Raw genomic sequence first — 16,847 nt, 5'->3', positions numbered from 1 at the left:
CTTAGCACCAATCACACGTTATAGTTAGGTTATCCTCTCCATTGGACTGTAGACTCCATGGGGCACCATCGGCTCTCTATCTGGCTCATTATTTTATCCCCATGTCTAATACAGGACCTGCCACATACCAGGCGGTGAATAAACACTCTGTTAAATGAACGTAGGAGGGAGGCAGAGGGGGGCCTGGGTGGGTCAGCTGGTTGAGCCTCCAACTCTTGGTTTCAGCTCAGATCATGATATTGGGGTTGTGAGATCAGCCCCCCTCCCTGCTCCGTGGGCGGGCGGGGTGGGGGGAGGTAGAGGGTGAGGTGGGGACATCTCCTTGGAATTCAGCCTCTCCGTCCCTCCTCCTGCTTGTGCACGTGTGCTCGCTCTCTCTCTAAAATAATTTGATTTATCTTATTTTATCTATCTATCTATCTATCTATCTATTTAAAGAAGGAGGGACAGGTTGAGGACCAAGATGGTTAGGATGGTTAGGAAAACCCCATTTAACATCCAAGAAAAACTATGGCGCAGGCAGCCGGAGACCTGGGTCCCGACCTCAGCAGAAAGGGGGGCTGCGGCTCCGGGAGTATTTCTTGAATAATCAGACCCTGGCAATGAACTGAGAGCGCCTAAGCACGGGTTAGGACAAAGGCTGCCCCGGCAGCGAAGAGCCAGACGAGGGACACTTGGTAGCAAGCACGCAGATTCCTAGGCTCCTCCCCAGACGCGATGGGCCAGGAGTCTGCAGGCGTAGCGCGTTCCTACAGGCGTCCCCCAGGTGAGTCGGAGGCACCGTGCGGTGGCGGTGCGGGGGCGGCGGGGCAGGAGCACAGCGGCGCGGGCGGCGACTCCGGGGGCGGTGACTCCGCGCGGCCCCGGCACCCTGCACGCCCGCAGCTCCGCGGGGGGGCGGGGACCTTTGGTCGCACTTGGCCTCGCGCCGGGCTCCGCCCCGCCCCCGCCCTGCCCTCCGATTGGCCGCCGCTCCGCCCGCCCCGTCGGCCTCGACCAATGAGGGGCGGCGCCGCGCGCCGGAAGTCGGAAGCCGGAAGCCCCGCGGCGCGGGCGCCGGCGCCCTCCCCCGGAGGCAGCTGTCGAGCGGCGCCATGCGAGGCCTGGGGCCGGCGCTGACGGCGCGGCGCCTCTTCCCGCTGCGGCTGCCCCCGCGGCCGCCGCGGCCGGCCGGACCCCGGGTGTCGAGCGGGGCGGCGGCGGCGGCGGCGGGCGCCCCGGAGCGGGCCATGGACGAGCTGCTGCGCCGCGCCGTGCCCGCCACGCCGGCCTACGAGCTGCGCGAGAAGACGCCGGCGCCGGCCGAGGGCCAGTGCGCGGACTTCGTGAGCTTCTACGGCGGCCTGGCCGAGGCGGCCGAGCGCGCCGACCTGCTGAGCCGCCTGGCGCGCGGCTTCGGCGTGGACCACGGCCAGGTGGCCGAGCAGAGCGCCGGCGTGCTCCAGCTGCGCGAGCAGCCGCGGGAGGCGGCCGTGCTGCTGCAGGCGGAGGACCGGCTGCGCTACGCGCTCGTGCCGCGCTACCGCGGCCTCTTCCACCACATCAGCAAGCTGGACGGCGGCGTGCGCTTCCTGGTGCGGCTGCGGGCCGACCTGCTCGAGGCGCAGGCGCTCAAGCTGCTGGAGGGCCCGCACGTCCGGGTAAGGCCCCGCCCGGGGCCCCGCCGCCCCCCCCCCCCCGGCCCCGCCTGCCCCCGCGCCCCGCGCCCCCGAACCCTCGCCCGGCCCCGGGCTCGCCCCGGAGGGCTTCCTAGCGACTCCTGGCACCGCCTACTCTAACGCGCCGTCCGCGCCTCCTCCGGGTTGAGTGCGCTCCACGAAGGCCCCCCTTTTTATCCTTTTAGCCGAGTTCCGTCCGTGCGGCCTACTTGAATGAGCAGCGAACTGAGTATCCCGTAGCGCTCCGAAACCCCTGACGCTGTCGGCACAAAGTTCGCTGCGCACCCGCTCTGCGTTAGCGCGTTGTCTTGAGGAGCCGCGCGGAGCGCACAGAGATGAGGTCTCTGGTCTCCATCGCACCTTCCGGAGCGCGGCCCTGAAATGTGATGATCCCAGGTTGGGTCCCTGAGCAATCAGACGCTTAGCTCGGTGAGCTCACGTTAGGTGCCAACAGATACTTGAGGATTGAAATGATGACGACTTGAAAGATTGAGGGCAGTTGAATACAGTCCTCCTCTACCTTCGGTATCAAATCCGAAGGGACCCCCTAGCCTGCCCCTTTTAGTGAACAACAAACAACAACAAAATGACGTAAATCTTTCAGGAAGCTTCTGGCATTCAGAACCTTTATAGGTGCAGTGGGCTTTTAAAAAACTGAGCAGTTGAACGGTTGTGTCATAATTCATTCAAAAGCTGGAACGCTGGCATGATCATTTTTATGTTCGCCGCCTCACTCTTAGGCCGGTTAAGGAAACATGCTGAGGTTCAGAGACTTGACCAAGGACTCCCAGCAAATAGGTATGTCTCCAGTCATCTACTCCCAGCTCAGTCTGAGGTTTGCACTATGCTTTTATAACCACATCATGTGAGTTATGGTGTTTGGAAGAGACTTCCTCTTTCTTGACTGTCTGGCCTTAGATGCACAAATACTGGGGATGGTTAAGAATGGAGTTAAGCTCAGTGATAACAGTGCTGCGATTGATTTACTCATGACGGCTGATTCCTTTATGACACTAAATGTTAATCCGGGGCCACGGTCTGAATCGATCACGTTTCTGACTCCCGCCCAGTCTGAATGGCCGAGGCTTCATGTTCTCCACTCTGCTTGCATCCCCATCCTCTTGGGTTTAGTCTTTGATCCAAGCACATGGGTTATTTACTTAACAGGTGGTAGTCCTTCTGAAACTTGATTCTAATTGCATGGAAGCCTGGAGAATTAGGTAGAATGTCCCTTGTCCCAGAATAAAAATCATCCACCCTTCTATTCATCCTTCCATACAACACTCAGCTATTGGGTGTTTATCTTATACCAGGCATGCTCCTAGCATTAAGGTCACCTGGTCAGGAGTTTCCATCGTAGCTTAGTATGGGAAGAGTTAAGAGCAGGCTTGGTGGCTGGCAAGTGCTTTTCACACACTTGGCTCATCTCATTTTCAGCAAGCCATAGGGACCTGTTGTACAGATGAGGTGATTAAAGATCATCAAGGTCATGTGCAGTGTCTAGAGTGCCCAGCTGGAACGCAAACCCAGTCTTGACTCCAGAGTTGTGTACTTGGTCGATACACGTGGATTCTCGGAGCCGGTGACTTTACTGGATCTAAAAGGGATTTAGTTTTCTTAGTATTTGCCTGATTCTGCAAAACCAAAGGCAAGATCAAACAACCCAGTTAATGAATGGCTTTGTTTTACATAGTTTTACCAAATGGGGAGTTTAATGTTCTCTAGTTGTGAACGTATTTACTTTTCACAAGAGTAAACTTACAAGCTTCCGGCTTACCAGTAATATCAGCACTCCTCTTTCTCTGGAGCCACTGGTCAGTCTTCCTTGTTGCTGAATCGTCAATCCTGCCATGGCCAGAAGGATCAGCATTTAATGTTTTTCCTTTGGCATTTCTGATGCACAGCAAACCACCCTGGACATTTCCAGCTTTACCATTCCAGCTTTACAGTTCTTCACTCCAGTCAAGCTGGCTCTTTGATGGAAAGTTCCCAACCCCACATTACTGCATGTTTCTTGCCTGGGAGACACTTAAGAGTAGGAGCTGCTCATCACTCAGCTTTTCCAACAATCCAGTTCAAAGTGGCATCATCCAGTTTTTAGCTTCGTAGCCCGTGTTGTTATTTGTGTGTTCATTATTATTATTACTCTCTTGGATTTTATACTTTAACGTCAGAATTTAGCATTTGAAATGTATTATTCCTCCCCACACATCCCCTAAACTCCAGCTAGATGATCAGCTCCTTGAAAACTAGGAGCCTTGTTTTAAAGGTCTTGCATAGCCAAATGTTGAATGGCACCTGAGATGAGAGGCCTGGGGTTCCCTGCCACAGGACAGAGCACACTTACTGGTCCCGTTTGACTTGACATCTGACTGCTGCACTCAAGAGTTCTGAGCCCGGAGGGGAGCCCAGAGGGCTTGGAAAATGTCTGCACAGTAGAGATGCTGCGTCAGATGTCTGGACAGCCCGTGGTAGATTTCAGCAGTTGGCCCCAGCAACGTCTAAGGACCCATCCAGTTCTAAATCCTCCCAGTGTGTCAGATACTACCAAATGTCCATCCCCTTGCTCTTCCCCATGCAGGAAAACTTGGCTGTCATGCAGGCAAGAAGGAGCAGAGCAGCTGAAAGCTGTAACAGAAAGACTTGATTTGGGGGCCAGAGGGGCTTGCTCTGGGGAGATCCTGGGCTGCCATCAATGCCAGGCCCTCAGGTGTTTGTTTTTTTTTTTAACCAAAGCAGTCCACACACGAAACATTGTGTACCCAGAGGCAAAAAGTCAGGTGGAATAATGGCCTTTCTTGCAGAGGAGGAGTAACAGTAGCCAGACCTTTGCCTCCACATCTGATCTGGACACACCCGGTACAAGAAGCCTTTTCCAGTTGGCTCAGTCAACCTCTCCCATTTCTCTACCTTGACATCCTGTCCTCCAGTCTAGTGCATATAACTGTTAGTGCTAAATCCATCGATTCCCTTCTCCCTTGCTCTCCATAGCCACATAACATTTTTTTTAATCCCTGTAGTTTAAATCGTTCAGAGAATAGGGTTTTTTTAATCCATAGCAATTGTCACTGGGATCCAATTTGGTAATTTGTCACCAGAATCAATGCGTGCAATCCACTTTGATTCCATTTCTTCTACCTCATTCTGGATTTTGCATAGAAGCTAAAGGGGGCAACACAGAATTTTTTGCTCTGAGGAATTCAGTGTTAGAAACTGCTGTAAGTTTGGCACATGAAGCTTTAGAGCAGGAGTCCCAAATGGCTCAGGGTCCTTGTGGTGCCCTATGATGCTGGGGAGTAGGGAGCTTGCTCTGCTGTCACCCCAGATCTCAGCAGCTCTCACTGTGTCCACACGGCACCCGGTCCCAGCTGTACTACTCTCTCACACCTGCTGACCTCTGAACTTGCTGGATGAAATCACGTGGACACCCACCAGTTTGCATGAGGGCTGCTGTGGGCTTGGCCCTGAGCATCCATCCTGGAATACACTTGGTCCATTGCGTGCCCACGGCAGGCTCTTGTTTACTGAAACCTGTAGGGTGCAGTGGCATTTTTAGAGTACCTGACAAGTTTGAGGCCAAAAAGGAAGCCAATTAGGTGTCTTTCACCAGGACAGCAGGTATTGAGGGAGCACTGTGTGGAGATGGAAGGGGCCGGGTCTCAGGACCACCTTTGCCACCCACTGAGTAGAGGCGTGATTTGAGGTGATAATAGGTCTGTTCACCCGTGGGCCTGTCGGCTGTGTAGTGAGGCATGTTCAAGGTCAGCCTGCTTCTCTTCTAAGAAGCACTCATGGGGTTACTTGTGCAGCATAGCTCAAAATCACAGATGAGGGTACAGTTTGTCACTGTCCCTGGTTGTGATTACTAGAAGTAGGGGTTATGAGGGCTGTGTGGTTTAGAAGCTGTTTTCCTCCAGAAGTCAATTGGGATTGAAGAGTTATATTTCTTAGAGATAAAAATCCCCCTTGAAGATGACTCGAGTTCCCGTTCTAGGAGGTCCGAGCACTGTTCAGTGGCTTGTGGGCCCCAGAGGAAAGTTGTCATTAAGAAAATGGGTTTCTTGATGGCAGTTTGGACATAGAAATTCCAGTGAGATGAAAGGTGTGTAGGTCTTGACAGAAGCATGGGGGGCAGGAGAGAGGGGGTTAAACGCACAGCAGACTGGCCAGCGTCCCCACTGTTGTGAGGTCTGGGCACATTGGACCCTTTCTCATACAACCTCTTTTGGTGGCTTGCCCTGTTTTTCAGTGAACATAGTGGCCTTGTTGGTTCTACTAAGTTGTGTGCTCAGCTATATGGGAAAGGACCTCATCTGTAGTTAGGCAAGGATGCCGCACCCCACCCCCCGGAGGGGACAACAGCTTCTACCAGCTGAAACTGTACATAGAATGTTTTAGCTGTGCCACCAGGACCCTGTCCGGTGCTTCTAGTTCCCTGTCCCAGCTCAGGGCTTCTGAGCAATGACCACTAATTTGCACATTCCAAACACAAGATCTCGATAGCCAAAAACTTCAGAAGAGGGGGAGGGAGACAGCTTTTTCTCTGCCAAAAGGGGAGGTTGGCTGGCCTTCTGCACAGTGTCCTCCAAGATAACCACAGTTGGCAGGTCCAGAAAACCAAGCCCACACAGACTGGCATTCCCAGCAGTTGTGTGTGTGCCTTGGATCAATGGCTGAACTGATGAGCATAAAACAGAGGCGGTTTCGTCCCCTCCTGTCGCCTGTGATCCTGCAGCCTTGCTGCACGCGGTGCTGCCCTCCAGCCGGAACAGCTGTGCCAAGTGAGCACCGAGCTTGGGGACTTGTGCCCTTTCACCTACATTCCCAGATCTCATGTGGCAGGGTCACATTTCACAGCCGTCAGTAGCCCAAAATAGAACGAAGAGACCTTGGAGAGAGAGCTCTCACTTGCCAAACCATTTCTTTCATCCTTAACCCTGAATTGATACTGAAACTAGGCACTTCTCATATTCTCCTCTTATAAATGTGGCAGAGTTGCCAGCATTCCCGACACAGAACTTGGCTAATCCAGTCCTAACCATGGGGAGCAACAAAGAAAAGATGGGCAAAGTATACTCCTGCCATTTTTTAAGATTCCCAGGAGCTGCTCCAGGACACTTCTGCTTGTATCTGATTGGTGGGAAGTCAGTCTTCTGACTGCTCGTAGCTGCAGTGTGATCTTGAACCTGGACAACCATGTGCCTACCGAAAGCATAAGGCTTCTGTGCATTTGGAAGAAAGGAAGGCAGCTATTGAGGAACTACAGGCTGTGTCTGCTGCCCCAGGGATCCTCTCGCTCTGGCTGGCAGGGAGCCCATGCTGTTCCATATTCAGTGTGTCATGGACACCACCCTGAGCCTGGTCTGCCCCTGCATCCTCTCCTCTCTCTGTGCACCTGCTGCCATTCTTGTTTGAAAGGTGAAGTTGGCTCATGTTATTCCTAGAAGTAGATCGGGTACAAATAAGTGAAGTAAAATTAGGATAATTTCATCAAATCCAAATGCACTGATTGCCAGACACACTATTTTACTTATGTTCTACTAAAGTAGGGAAAACCACTCCCAAGGAAACGGTGACCCACTGTCACATAAAAAAAAAAATGCATCTCGACTTCAGAGATGTTCAGATGTGAAAATGCGTATCTTAAGAGTTGACAACTGTAGCACCTGGATCCAGCACTGGTTTCTCTTGGGGAACAAGGGATGATGTTTCAGCACACCCCAGAGTGTTCCTGAGAGGGTGAGGACTGGAGCCCCATGCTGCCCTTCATGGCGCACCATCCTTTGCTCTGTCAACTTCACGTTTTCAGTCGTGTTCACTACGGTGAATGCATCAGAACATACCATTTGATTGGGGCAGCTCAGCTGAAATTGAGTGCTCCCTTTGAGGTCTCTTACCTACTCAGGCCACAGAGAGCTGGATGTCACACCCCTGCTCTGATAGGTCCTGCAGAGAAGCCATTTGGGGAATCACCCCGCAGGCTGCTTTTGTGTCCTACTTCGCTGCTTTACCCAGTGCGCAGCTGGTGACAAGGCAGAGGTGGGCTTGCTCTCTTGTCCCTGGAAGCCAGCACTTTATGTTCTCCCTTTCAGGAGATGAATGGAGTGCTGAAGGCTATGCTCTCAGAGTGGTTCTCTTCGGGCTTCCTAAGCCTAGAACGGGTCACCTGGCACTCGCCTTGTGAGGTGCTGCAGAAAATCAGTGAGTAAGTATTAAGGCTTTCACTTTTCCTAAATGTTAGCTGAAAGCCAGTCTCCATCCACACGTGCATTTGGTTCCAAGCGGTATTCACAGATGTGGCTGTCCTAGCAGGTGATGTCGAGATCACAGATGGGCACCAACCATTCTGCCCACAGGCCTACATCTGAGGTCCCACTTGTGTCCTCAAGTTTTCCATCACGAGGCCCCATCATCGGAGCTGCAGGACTTCACTGGACTGAGTATGTGCACTAGTATCTCCCCTAGTTGTGAAAACTTCTCCCTTGGCTAAATCCCTGAACGGGCTGTATGGTGCATGATGCCAGCATGCCTGAGACACAGGAAAGCCCAGGCTGCCATATCACATGGTCCTCAGACAGGAGAAGCTCTTTCCATCTCAGGATCTTCACACTCCATGCCATCTTAAGGAAAAGAAGGCTTACAAAAGGTTGCACTTTGAAGCATGACAAATTCCAGAGACTGCCATTTCACGTGTTGAAAACAATACAGCGGTTGGGGGAGGTTGCTAGACAAGTGGGACCAGGATGCACACTGGCAGCACTGACCCCCACACCACGGAGACTCAGAGGAATAAAAGCCAAGATGTTCACCCATGAAGCATGCAGCTAGTTTTTTGCATTAAAATCTGCTGTATGGGCACCTGGGTGGCTCAGTCGTTTGAGTGTCTGACTCTTGGTTTCTGCTCAGGTCAAGATCTCAGGGTCATGAGATTGAGCCCTGTGTCAGACTCCACGCTCAGTGGTTAGTCTGCTTGAGATTCTCACCCTCCTCTTTCTCTCACTCAAATAAATGAATAGATAAAAATCTTTTTTAAACATACAATAAAATCTGCACAACTGCTTCCCAAGGGCCCTGCAAACTAGTCTTAAGGTGTTAAAAATAAGAGGACAATCTGTAAAATGGTCATTAGTTGGAGTTCCTCTAAGTCATTGCTGTTTCATATTAAAATGATTTTCTTTGAATTCTCCTCAAGAGTCCATTGAAGATGCACTTGAAGGATTTGACTTTAGTGAGTCATATGAATAGGAACCAGCAGTGGATATTTGACTCGTGACTTGTCCAACCATCTTCCTTTTTTCTAATTCAGGTCGGAGGCTGTGCATCCTGTGAAAAATTGGATGGACATGAAGCGCCGCGTTGGGCCGTACAGAAGATGTTACTTCTTTTCTCACTGCACAACCCCCGAGGAACCCTTGATTGTGCTGCACGTGGCATTGACCGGTGACATCTCCAACAACATCCAGGTACCAGCAGGTGGTCACTGTACAGCCAAGCATCGTACAGAGCCCCTCACATCTTTCTAAAACGTGGCAGGATCCCCCTTTACAGAGTACATTGCATGAGGCATTTATGTTTTGAATTGGCTAGAGCTCTGTAGCTACGGAGGGTAGGCGCCTTGTAGAGGGACGGTTTCAGGAGAAGGATGGTGTTCCCCTGCAGGAAGTGACTTTGAACAGAGATGTAGCTAAGGAAGAGAGGGTACTCACTTCCGCATCTGAGCTTCGTTAAGTGCCTGTGGGCAGGTTTTGTTTTTTTTTTTTTAAGATTTTATTTATTTATTCATGAGAGACACAGAGAGAGAGAGAGAGAGGCAGAGACACAGGCAGAGGGAGAAGCAGGCTCCATGCAGGAGCCCAACACGGGACTCGATCTGGGTCTCCAGGATCAGTCCCTGGACTGAAGGCGGCGCTAAACCACTGAGCCACCAGGGCTGCCCTGTGGGCAGGTTTAAGACTGTGCAGTCAGCCTTCTGCAGGCTCAGGGCTCTTCCCCAGGCAGCAGACTGTGGAGAGAACAGGCCCGGCCTGCTATGGAGTTGGTGAGAAAGTCTACATCCTTCCAGAGGATGCAGAGTACAGCACGGGGAGGGCAGGCTGCAGAAGAAGAACCAGTGCAGGGGTGCTAGGGACGGGGACAGACCGCGAGGAAGGGAAAGGCAGGTGAGGGAAACAGACACCCGAGTCGCTTCGGGCTCATGGGACACAGTGGGCTGGGGCTTTGCGTTAGGAATGGCTGATTAGGAAGCTGGAAAGATGAGAACAGATCCAGGATGGGCTCACAGGCAGCGTTTCCTAGTAGCAGAAGGCAGAGAAATCAAGCAAGGCCAAGGGGCAGGTGTTCCTGACCACCAGGGAGGAGTTCCCTGACAGGTTTCATGTCTGAGGGAGCCGGCCCTCACACACTGGAGGCCTGGGAGTCCACGAGCTTTCTAAAATTGAGTCTGGAATGGGGGGAGCCCAGGTGTGTCCCCTAGGAGAGAATGATCTCCAGCTTTCACCCCCTTCAAATGCTCAGGGCAGGTGGCAGCATCTATGAAAGTGGAGAATGAGCCTTCTTTCTAACCTATGATTTCCGCTCTGAGGGGTTGTCCCTGGGAGATGCTCTGACCCAGGAGTCCAGGCGCTTGTTCAGCACAGCATTGTGTACTATTTCAAAAGGCTAGAAATGATGGCCGGACCACCTGCTACAGAGGATGCAGGGAAGAAACAAAGGCATGTGCATCTGGTACATCCTCACACCCTGGAGCTCCATGCATGCATTTAAATGTTGATTTTGTTCTACAGTTTTGATGCAGGAAGCCAGCCTTGACTCACTTTCACTTTGGAGTAAAATTCAGATCCCAGACTAGCATGTGTAGTGCACTCTTCCTTATATATATCTCGAGTGAACATTTGCTTGGTGCCCATCAGCCCCTGAAATGTGTCCCCTGTGTCCCTGCTTGCAGCACCATGTAAGTTAGGCATCATTCCCGGTATTACTGTCCTTGTTTATGTGCGAGAAGACTGAGGCTTAGGGGTTTTCCCCCAGTCCCAGAACCAGTGAGGAGGAAACAGGATTCCAACCTAGCCCTCAGAGCAGCACCTTCTGTGTGGGAGATTGGGCATATGGGGGAGGGGGTCATGTGCAGGCATGTGTATGCACACGCACGTGTGTTAGTGTTAACATACCTATAGCCAATGAGACAGACTGGAAGTGTTCACCCCAAGGTTAACAGCAGGACTTGGCATTAGGTTATGAGGTAACTTGTGATTTCTTCCTTAAGTGTTTACTTCTTATCTCCTTGCCATTGTACACATCTCCCTTATAAAACAAAAGAAAGATTCATCTGCATTTTGAATACTTTTAAAAAAGATTTAAGAGAGCTTTTTGAATAGGGAACACAAGATAACCTACAAAGTTCTGGAATGACAAAGGTAAAGACCCACAAGGTGAAAACCAGGCTCAAGATGCGCCCTGACCCAGCCCTCCATCAGAGCCCAGCCCTAGGAGAGGGCATGGCACAGCCCCAGGGGTGCCCCTCCCTCTGGGTCACCATCCACCTTTCTTTTCTTTCTTTTCTTTTCTTTCTTTTCTTTTCTTTTCTTTTCTTTTCTTTTCTTTTCTTTTCTTTTCTTTCTTTTCTTTCTTTCTTTGATTTTATTTATTTATGAGACACAGAGAGAGAGAGAGAGGCAGAGACACAGGCAGAGGGAGAAGCAGGCTTCATGCAGGGAGCCCTACACGGGACTAGATCCTGGGTCTCCAGGATCAGACCCTAGACTGAAGGCGACGCTAAACTGCTGAGCCACCCGGGCTGCCCTACCACCCCACTTTCTTATGGCAGCAGTTCTTAATTTTTAAGGAGTCACAGGAAAGGGGTGCTTAGGTAGCGATCTCAGGGTCATGGGATCAAGTCCCACATCAGGCTTCTCCCTCTCCCTCTGCCTGCTGCTCCCTCTGTTTGTGCTTTCTCTCTCTCTCTCTCTCTCTCAAATAAATAAATGAATGAATGAATGAATGAATGAATGAATAAATGAATGAATGAATGAATGAATGAATAAATAAATAAATAAATAAATAAATAAATAAATAAATAAATAAATAAATATCTTTAAAAAAAAGGGAGTCCCAGGAAAGACCCTCTGAGCATCTGAAGGGGATGAAAGCTGGAGGTCTTTCTCCCTGGGGGACGTGACCGGGATCCCTTATTCCAGACACAATTTCAGAAAGTCTCTGAGGCCTCATCACAGGCTCTGGGCCAAACCCCCTACTGCAAGAGTCATATGTAGCTGGTGCAAGTTAGAGTAGCTTAGATGTATTCTGGAGAAGCAAGCTGGTGTACCTGCATTAAAGAAGACCAAAGGTAACCACCTGCCCTGTGGTCAGGCAACCTTCAGATGGTAAGGTCCAGAAATCTCTGCATTCAGAACTCACAGCTAATGAGATCAGCCCCGACGAAGAGTCTTTCCTAGATAGCTGGGGTGGGGAGGGGGAGGAGTGGCGGTGCACATGTGTGGATGTGTGGATGTGTGTTTTCCCTAAGGAAAAACAAGGTTGTAGCACAAAATCAAAAAGGTACACAGAAAGATGAATTTTCTAAGAGAAAAACTATATAGGAGCATGTATGACCTACTGAAAAATCTAAAAATCTAGAGCTGGGCAAAGGAACAGAAATAACTAGGGGCTAGAAGCTGCAGGCCTGTGCAGGGCAGCCCCGGGAAGTAGAGGTGTACCTGCTAGGGCTAGGTTTGGGTGCCCGGGGTTAGATCTGGGTACCATAGGGGAGGAGATTCATCACAAAGGCCTGGAAAAGACAGAGGAGACACTCCTTGTTTTTCCAGAAGTTCAAAGTGACCTAAACGATACAGGGTGAGCAAACAGCCCTGGGGAGGCTATGCAGTTGCTGCCTCCAGAGAGATTGCAAATTGGAACAGGCCTTCCATCTCCAGAGCCTGGTCCTTGGTCTCCAGGCTCCCGCCCAGGGACCCAGGCCCTGCCATCACCACTGTGGTGTTTTCTAGGCCATAGTGAAGGAGTGTCCTCCCTCGGAGACGGAGGACAGGAGTAAGATCTCTGCGGCCATCTTCTACTCCATCAGCCTGACACAGCCTGGACTGCAAGGTGTGGAGCTGGGCACTGTCCTGGTCAAGCGAGTGCTCAAGGAGCTGCAGGTGGGCATGGCACAGGGGCTGTGGGATGAGAGAGGGTCTAGAGGGGGCTGGGAGGGGTGGGAAAGAGCCAGATTGCCTCTTGGCATGTCCCAGGTGCCCGGAGACAACTCGGGAGGATGAGGCAGTCCTGAGAAAGATATCTTCTGAGGACATCAGCCCTTCCAGGGAACTCACCCTGTGTAGCCGGGGCCTGTCTCATCTTGTATGTGCTTACCCGCCTTCATTACCACCAGCCCCTTCACCCCCCACCCCCCAGTGTGGATGGCACACTCTGTGGTCCCTCTGGCTGTGCCTCACTGGCCCCCACACCGCTCAACTTCCTTGTCAGCCGTGAGGTATGGTCAAGGTTAGACCAGGCAGCTTGAAGGTAAACACACTGGCTTTTTTTGTTGTGTTTTTTTTTAATACCTTCCCTCTGTTGCCCTGGGAAAAACCTTTCACCATCCTACAAGAGATGTTCATGTTTACTCCGGGTCTAGCTTTCTGAAATGATCTCATAAGGGGCTTGAGTGAGCTACAGTGAGCAAAATCTAATTATTAGGTAAAATAATTAGATTGCTAATAATTGGCTCTGAGAGTGGTGCTCTCTGCTTTGGGTGATTTCAGCACGATACCCACGGCAGCAGCCCTTCCATGGAGAATGGCAGAATGGAATTAAAATACTGACGTGCTTTGTATTAAATTCATAATCAATCTTAAATCTGAGAACTCAGGATTCAGATGGATATGAGCTTCATTTAGAATCACTCTCTTGCCACCTTTTCCCCAGAGGCGATAGAAGCCACATCTAATTAATATAAGTTTCTTATTTCCTTCTTTTTGACGCTGTTGATAAATGGAGCAGGGGGTATATTAGGGGGAGAAAGGCCATCAGAAGAGCAGTATCCAGGGATCTGGGTATTCACCCACAGATTTGACTTGTGAGTCGAGCAGAGTTGGCCACTCCACCCAGTAGCCATCCTGGGGTGAGGGAGGAGGGGTCACGGGTCCTGTGCTCGGCTGTGAGCTGGGAAGTCACCAGGGAGAACACCAAAGAAAGCCCTGTCATTCTCCTGCACGAGTGTGTGCATCACAGTTCATAAAGGCAGACAGGAGAGCTGCCCGATATGCCCATTGAAAACAGCATAATTAGGAAAATCATGGTATAGTCTTATCTTTTAATACTGTTCTGTTGTTACAGTTACATTTTTGAATTTTGAATGACAAATGAGAAAATGCTCATGATCCAGGTTCATAAAGCAGAGACATAAAATAAATGTCTCACGCCAGGAAAACACTGCCTAGAGAAAGAGCAGAGGAGTTACACTTTATCAGACCTGGGGGGTAGGTATCTCAGAGTCCTGGAGGATGGTAGGGTTTTTATGGGGGTTTTTTGTGGGGTTTTTTGTTTTGTTTTGTTTTGTTTTTTTTGCTTCCATCATAAGTTAAAAAAAGTTCTTCTGTAGTGAGCATACATTACATTTTTAATCAGAAAATCCTGGGTTTTTATGAAATGATTCTTGAGATCTGTCATTTAACCATGAACCGTGTCGCCTGATGTACTGCCTGATACGGAGAAACACCCGGTGCCCCTCCTTCTAGCCCACCATCCCCATGCATTGTGGTAGAGCAGGCAAGCAAGTATTCGTTCACGACAGTCACTGGGTGCTTGGTGCCAAGTGCCGAACCAGGCTCTGGCCACAGAGAAATCCTGGGAGGGGCATGGTGCACCAGACAGGCAAAAGCTGTGGTCAGAAGACTGCATACCGGGCCTCACATCACAGCAGCCCCTACTGCTCATTTCGGGCCCAGCTCCTGACTTGCCACTGTGATAGATGACTCAGATGGAGAAGCTGTCGTAAAGGCTCACCCTGGGGACTCGGGATACCTCCAGGGCCTAGCATATGTCAGGTTCTTAATAAATGTTCCCTGAAAGGAGAAAATTAATGCACAGCAAATGCCATGTTGGAAACTATACAGCAGCATGCAGCGCTTAATGATGCCTAAATGATAAATGGAGGGGCGTTTCTGTTTCAGTGACATACCTGCTGAATCCTGTGTGTGTTTTCTCCACTTTCCCTTCCCAACCAACCGTGCCTTACAGAAAGAGTTTCCTCATCTTGGGACATTTTCAAGCCTGTCTCCTATACCTGGATTCACCAAGTGGCTTCTCGGACTCCTGAGCTCACAAGGAAAGGAACACGGGAGGAGTGAACTGTTTACAGATGCCGAATGTAAAGAAATCTCTGAGATCACAGGCGGTCCCATTAATGAGACCCTCAAGGTCCTTCTCAGCAGCAGCGAGTGGATCAAGTCTGAAAAGCTGGTCAGGGCACTCCAGGCCCCTTTGATGAGGCTCTGTGCGTGGTACTTATTTGGAGAAAAGCACCGGGGCTTTGCCCTGAACCCTGTGGCAAACTTCCACCTGCAGAATGGGGCTGTGATCTGGCGCGTCAACTGGATGGCCGATGTGAGCCTCAAGGGCATCACTGGCTCCTGCGGCCTGATGGTCAACTACCGGTACTACCCAGCAGAGACGGCCACAAACAGCACCAGCTACCTCTGCTCAAAGAACATCAAAGCTTCCGAGCAGGTCCTCAGCCTTGTGGCCCAGTTTCAGAAGAACAGCAAACTTTAAACCCATCCCAAAGCAGACGTCCCCGACTCAGAGGAGAATTTTATGGATGGGTCAGGGAGGGTTACATATGAAAAGGAGCTTTTTATAGTAAAGGAGGGTTGGCGTGTGTTCTTTTGCCCACAGCAAGGTCACACTGGGAGGCTGTGCCCTGCCTTCAGTCTCAAGAACACAGGTGCGGTATCTGATGCCAGATGATAGTAGCACAGGTGGATGCAGACTGGGCGAGGATGCTGTGTTCTCCCCAGAAGAGGGGCCCAGGCCCCTGCCAGAGGTGGTGCTCTGGCACCTCCATCCTCAGAAAGCTCTAGAGCCTCTGCTGGCTGTCGTCCCAGGGTGGACTGGCCAGCTTCACAAGGCCCCGGGCATATGGCCCGGGTGAGAACAGATTTTCCTTCAAGCTTAGAACATAATCCAGCCACGGTTGTCTTAGCCATTTCTCTCTACTCACTACAAAGGGACAGAGGGCTGTGCTACATTGCCTCAAATTTTGGAGATCCTGAATATATGAAAATGTTCATGGTGCACAGGGTTTACTAAATTAAATCGTTGAGTACACAAGGTGGTGGTGCTTGGGGCTTGAATGGGATTGTAGACTTTACAACTTTGGTGATGCAGGTTCATAATGAACCTAATAGTATCAAACAAGCTCATTCTGTGCAGCATTAAACATAAACATACAGTTATTTAAGACAGTGTAGTGGCCACCTCTGAGAGCCAAGACCTCAGGAGCTGTAATGAGCTCTGAAACACCAGCTGTGTCGTTGGTCCCCAGGGGTCCTCAGCCTGCCCCAGGCGGGTCTGGGTTCTCTGTGAATAGAAGCAGGCAGGGGTGGTGCCTGGGCTTATAGGAGGAGTGGAGGGTGTGTGCTTGGGCTCACTGTTATCACTCCTGCAGATGGGTCCACTGGCCATCGTGCTCTTCATCTTCCAGACCCAACTCTTGGTCCTTCTGCATCACCTCCTGCATGGGTTCATTGCCTGATAACAAATGATGTGACAGTAATCACCACGAGAAATTGCTCCTTTTCTGAATCCTGGTGGAAGCAGTCCGGTGCTGCTTTGCATGGCTCTGAGCTAATGCTGATGGGGCTTGAGCTGTGGAGCTCCTCACAGGAGCCCCAGGGCACTGCCATCTAGGAGTTTGGGAAGAGTTCACGCACGACCTGCTTCTGTGTGGCACGTGTGCTGTGAGACTGCAATCCTGACCCCTGACCCCCCACCTCCATGTTTCATACCTTATATCTTTATTATGGTGGACATTTTCAAACCAGATACACAGAAGTGGACAGGACAGTACAATGAATCCGTGTGCCTGTCCCCCACCTCCCACCTCACTCTTGAGTTCTCTTGCTTGTCAAGCCTCATATCTTGACTTCTTAGCATGGTTTAGCAGGTGCCCTGTAAGATGGGACTCAGCTGGCT

The 16,847-nt window shown here is 50.9% G+C and overlaps 1 protein-coding gene across 1 annotated transcript; it reads left to right on the top strand.

The window, feature by feature from the left end:
- The first annotated feature begins 1,079 nt into the window (after nt 1-1,079).
- MLYCD (malonyl-CoA decarboxylase) lies at nt 1,080-15,983 on the top strand. Its single transcript, XM_025426993.3, has 5 exons — nt 1,080-1,640; nt 7,751-7,863; nt 8,965-9,121; nt 12,659-12,808; nt 14,892-15,983. Exons 1-5 carry the CDS (start codon nt 1,095-1,097, stop codon nt 15,423-15,425), a joined length of 1,500 nt encoding a protein of 499 aa, XP_025282778.3. The 5' UTR covers nt 1,080-1,094; the 3' UTR covers nt 15,426-15,983.
- The last annotated feature ends 864 nt before the right edge of the window (nt 15,984-16,847 follow it).

The sequence above is a fragment of the Canis lupus genome, chromosome 5 (assembly GCF_003254725.2).
Source record: "Canis lupus dingo isolate Sandy chromosome 5, ASM325472v2, whole genome shotgun sequence".
Lineage (NCBI taxonomy): Eukaryota > Metazoa > Chordata > Mammalia > Carnivora > Canidae > Canis > Canis lupus.
Note: the sequence above shows the minus strand (reverse complement) of the source record. Positions and strands in the feature narration are given on the sequence as shown.